The sequence below is a fragment of the Sabethes cyaneus genome, chromosome 2 (assembly GCF_943734655.1).
Source record: "Sabethes cyaneus chromosome 2, idSabCyanKW18_F2, whole genome shotgun sequence".
Classification (NCBI taxonomy): Eukaryota; Metazoa; Arthropoda; class Insecta; order Diptera; family Culicidae; genus Sabethes; species Sabethes cyaneus.
This window is the reverse complement of record NC_071354.1, coordinates 173,282,268-173,286,724: the sequence shown is the minus strand read 5'-3', so window position 1 is coordinate 173,286,724 and position 4,457 is coordinate 173,282,268. Positions and strand designations below refer to the sequence as shown.

General features: G+C 48.2%; 1 protein-coding gene across 1 annotated transcript; it reads left to right on the top strand.

The window, feature by feature from the left end:
• Positions 1 to 2,423: 2,423 nt before the first annotated feature.
• LOC128734008 (serine/arginine-rich splicing factor 4-like) lies at positions 2,424 to 3,020 on the top strand (the record flags this gene model as incomplete). Its single annotated transcript, XM_053827960.1, has 1 exon — positions 2,424 to 3,020. A coding segment is annotated over one exon (597 nt), but the record flags the coding sequence as incomplete, so codon positions are not given.
• Positions 3,021 to 4,457: the final 1,437 nt, after the last annotated feature.

The window sequence follows — 4,457 nt, the reverse complement described above, 5'->3', positions numbered from 1 at the left end:
AATCGGGTCAGTTTGTCCGGCAAACCGTTCTAGTGCGTTATCTGTCATAGCTACTCACGCTCGACTGTATCATATGCCGCCATGAAATCCACGAAAATATAAAGCATGCGCACGTTGTACTCCCGACATTTCTGGAGGATTTACCGGAAAGGGAAAATTTGATCCAAAGGGGCACAGGCCACAGAAAAGGAGCGAACGAGATCTGCAGAGAAGCATTCGACTGAAATCCGCTAGGATGACGAAGAAGAGGCAGACTGAGAGGCTCATGGCACGCCGCCCTAGTAGCACAGATGTTACAAACTAGTTGTGGCAACCGATATGTGACTAATTTAAGTCATAAATGAGTTACTGCAACTAAAAGTGTCAAATGTGTGCTGCTTGGGCGTGGTAGATAGGGCAACCCACAACTGCCTTTCACTTTTTCGGAAGTTTCTTCTTCTCCAAAATCTGTAAAATTATACGAAGAAGTACCGTTAATAGTGATTGTTTGCCATGTTTGTAGAGTTCTGCCGGGAGTCAGTCCTTCCCGGTGACTCTATTATACTTCAGCTAATCGATTTTTTGCCGAATCTTCATGAGATCGATAGCCGGGACGCTGTTATCCTATGGCTCTCCTTGTTAATTTCCATTTCGTCTTCATTGGAAATTGGGCATTGAGATGCCCTCTTCGAAGAACTGCTTCCACCTGTCGGCTACTTCGCGCTCATTTGTGACCAGGTTTCACTCCTCGTCCCTACACGTATCAGGCTTCGGGTTGTAGCCTTTACGAGATTGGTTCACCTTCTCATAGAACCTACGCGTCTCATTAGCTCGGACTAGTTGTTCTTACTCTTCAAAATCTCTGTCCTTCTTCTGGCGCTTTTTCCACCTCAGAATCCCGAAAATATGGTCGATCTAGTTTAATGTTCTTTATGGATATCTTTGAGGAGAAAGAAAGTGCTTTTGATACACCACAATAGATCAAAACAAAGGTCGCAGGGGTCTAACCTTCTGACAAAAAAGTGCTTCTGATCACCATGTCTCGAGAAGCTGCAAAGATGGTGCCTCGCTGGATATCGTACGTTGCCTTCAGCTGCGCAGAGAATGCTTCGTTTTTGTCGTCGGCTCTACTTTCGTGTGGACAGTGCACTTTTATAAAAATGGTGTAGTAGAAGAAACGGCCTTTTACCCTCAACATACATATCCTATCGATGACCGCTTTTCGCTTTGACTGTTCGTAATAATATAATATAGGTACGCTGATGCGGCTGCCATCTTAGCTTTAGCACTGATATTGCAAATGTCTTAATTCAGTCACCCGTACCGAATCAGACATTGTCGTGAGCCGCTCCTAACCTAGAGTTTAACAGCGCACTTGGTTGAAGAACCGTCAAGCCATCAACAGCAGCCCCTGACATGGGAACAGACGGTCAAAGGCTGACAAGGCTATTCTTCGTTGCTAGATTTAGCATTCGCACGAGTGCCTCCTTTCCTGTCGGTATGCGACCTCAATTTACACCGCTAAGATTGCACCACGAGGAAGTGGGGATAAGAGTTGCTGCATAAGAATTTTAAGATTACTATGGGGTCTCCTTTATACCTGCAGATACGCAAGGCACCAATGTTACGCATTTTCCAGTCGTTTACCAATCAATCAGTTTATAAGTGTAATAGCGCGGTAATAATCGTTCTTTTTGTAGATGGCAAAAACTACACCTTTTTCCTCCCACCAAACCATAGCTGCTAGTGAGGTTCCTCGCCATTTTTGAGAGTTCTACCGATAGTCGGTCCTTTCCGACGACTGTAAATAAGTTAAGGCGAACTTTTGCTCCACTTTCTTCTGTTTTATAGCCATTGAGACGCTCATATAAGAGCAGCTTGCACCTGTTAACCGCTCCGCTCTTGTCTGTAACCAAGTTTTCCCCCATTGTTTATTACCCATTAGGTTTCTACTGCCGCCATAGATTCTCCACACCTATTCGATCTTCAGCAGTGCCACAACTTTTGAGGTTCTAGCTATTCCACATCGTCGGCGTGGCCAAATATTCATGCTGCGAAGGCATGGACGTAGTCCGACAAACTCCCCCTAAAGCAAATATTGAATCGGTACTATCAAAGCCACAATTTATGCTATTGACTTTGTCATACATTATCACTCTAAGGCGTAACATGTTAATGTTGTGCAAATACAACAAGTGTTGACGAGAAAAACAACCCTGAAAACGAATTTGACATTCGCCATTCGCCAGGACTGCGATATCGTCTCGTCTCATTGTAATCCACCTAAGATATCGTTGCTAAGAAGACATCCGTACAAGCTACACATTCGATTCTGCTATATGCGCCTGGCTGGAAGGTCGATCGATCAGCTATAACCGAAGTTATGTCCACGTTTAAGTCTAAGTGCAAAATAAAAATCAAAGTCCAAATCCAAGTCCAGGCCAAGGTCCAGGTCCAGGTCCAGGTCCAGGTCCAGGTCCAGGTCCAGGTCCAGGTCCAGGTCCAGGTCCAGGTCCAGGTCCAGGTCCAGGTCCAGGTCCAGGTCCAGGTCCAGGTCCAGGTTCAGGTCCAGGTCCAGGTTCAGGTCCAGGTCCAGGTCCAGGTCCAGGTCCAGGTCCAGGTCCAGGTCCAGGTCCAGGTCCAGGTCCAGGTCCAGGTCCAGGTCCAGGTCCAGGTCCAGGTCCAGGTCCAGGTCCAGGTCCAGGTCCAGGTCCAGGTCCAGGTCCAGGTCCAGGTCCAGGTCCAGGTCCAGGTCCAGGTCCAGGTCCAGGTCCAGGTCCAGGTCCAGGTCCAGGTCCAGGTCCAGGTCCAGGTCCAGGTCCAGGTCCAGGTCCAGGTCCAGGTCCAGGTCCAGGTCCAGGTCCAGGTCCAGGTCCAGGTCCAGGTCCAGGTCCAGGTCCAGGTCCAGGTCCAGGTCCAGGTCCAGGTCCAGGTCCAGGTCAAGGTCCAGGTCCAGGTCCAGGTCCAGGTCCAGGTCCAGGTCCAGGTCCAGGTCCAGGTCCAGGTCCAGGTCCAGGTCCAGGTCCAGGTCCAGGTCCAGGTCCAGGTCCAGGTCCAGGTCCAGGTCCAGGTCCAGGTCCAGGTCCAGGTCCAGGTCCAGGTCCAGGTCCAGGTCCAGGTCCAGGTCCAGGTCCAGGTCCAGGTCCAGGTCCAGGTCCAGGTCCAGGTCCAGGTCCAGGTCCAGGTCCAGGTCCAGGTCCAGGTCCAGGTCCAGGTCCAGGTCCAGGTCCAGGTCCAGGTCCCGGCAGGTCCAGGTCCAGGTCCAGGGCCAGGTCCAGGTCCAGGTCCAGGTCCAGGTCCAGGTCCAGGTCCAGGTCCAGGTCCAGGTCCAGGTCCAGGTCCAGGTCCAGGTCCAGGTCCAGGTCCAGGTCCAGGTCCAGGTCCAGGTCCAGGTCCAGGTCCAGGTCCAGGTCCAGGTCCAGGTCCAGATCCAGGTCCAGGTCCAGGTCCAGGTCTAAACCCAAGTCCATTTCCTAGACCTAGGCCTAGTCCAAGTTCAAGTTCAAGTACAGATCCAAATTCAACACTACGTCCAAATCCAAGTTCAATTCCAAGTCCAAGTTCAAGTCTAAATCCAAGTTCAAATCCAGGTCCAAGTTCATGTCCAAGTCCCAGTCAGATCCAAACCCAAATCCATTTCCTAGACCTAGTTCTAGTCCAAGTTCAAGTTCAAGTACAGGTCCAAGTTCAACGCTACGTCCAAATCCAAGTTAAATTCCAAGTCCAAGTCTAAATTTAAATCAAAGTTCAAGTCCAGGCCAGGTCCAGGTCTAGGTCCAGGTCCAGGTCCTAGTTTTAGTCCAAGCCCAGGTCCGAGTATATAAATAACATCGATCCCCGATGTTATTTATTATGAACTGTTGGAACCGAACGAAACCATCACTGGGGAACGGAATACAGTTCAATTGATGCGATTGAATTGAACACTTCGTAAAAAATGGTCAAAATACGAGCAAAGACATGCAGAAGTTATTATACCGCAAGACAACGCTCGCCTTCACATAACCAAACCCGTTAAAACTTACTTGGAAATACTCAAATGAAAAGTACTACCCGACCCACCATATTGCCAAGATATTGCGTCATCTGATTATTACTTCTTCCGTTCGATGGCACGTGGTCTTGCTGATCTGTAGTTTCGCTCATTTGAGAACATCTTAATTCTTGCATAACCTCAAAAATGACCACTTTTATCGTAACGGCATTCGAGCTCTGGCAAAAACGTGGATGAAAGTTGCAGCTAGCGATGGGCAATATTTTGAATGCTTCAGTTATATCCATTTTGTCGCCTTAAAGTTATATTTTTATAAACCATGGAAGCCAAGAAACCATGCATATAATAATAACGAATGCTTCAGTAGTTCTGTGGAATAGCAAGTTATGAAACTGTACAGTGCAATGTAGCAATTACACAGAAAATTGGATATATTATAACACTAAAGAATCTGCTCAATCCAGAAATATTTATCTCCTCCAAC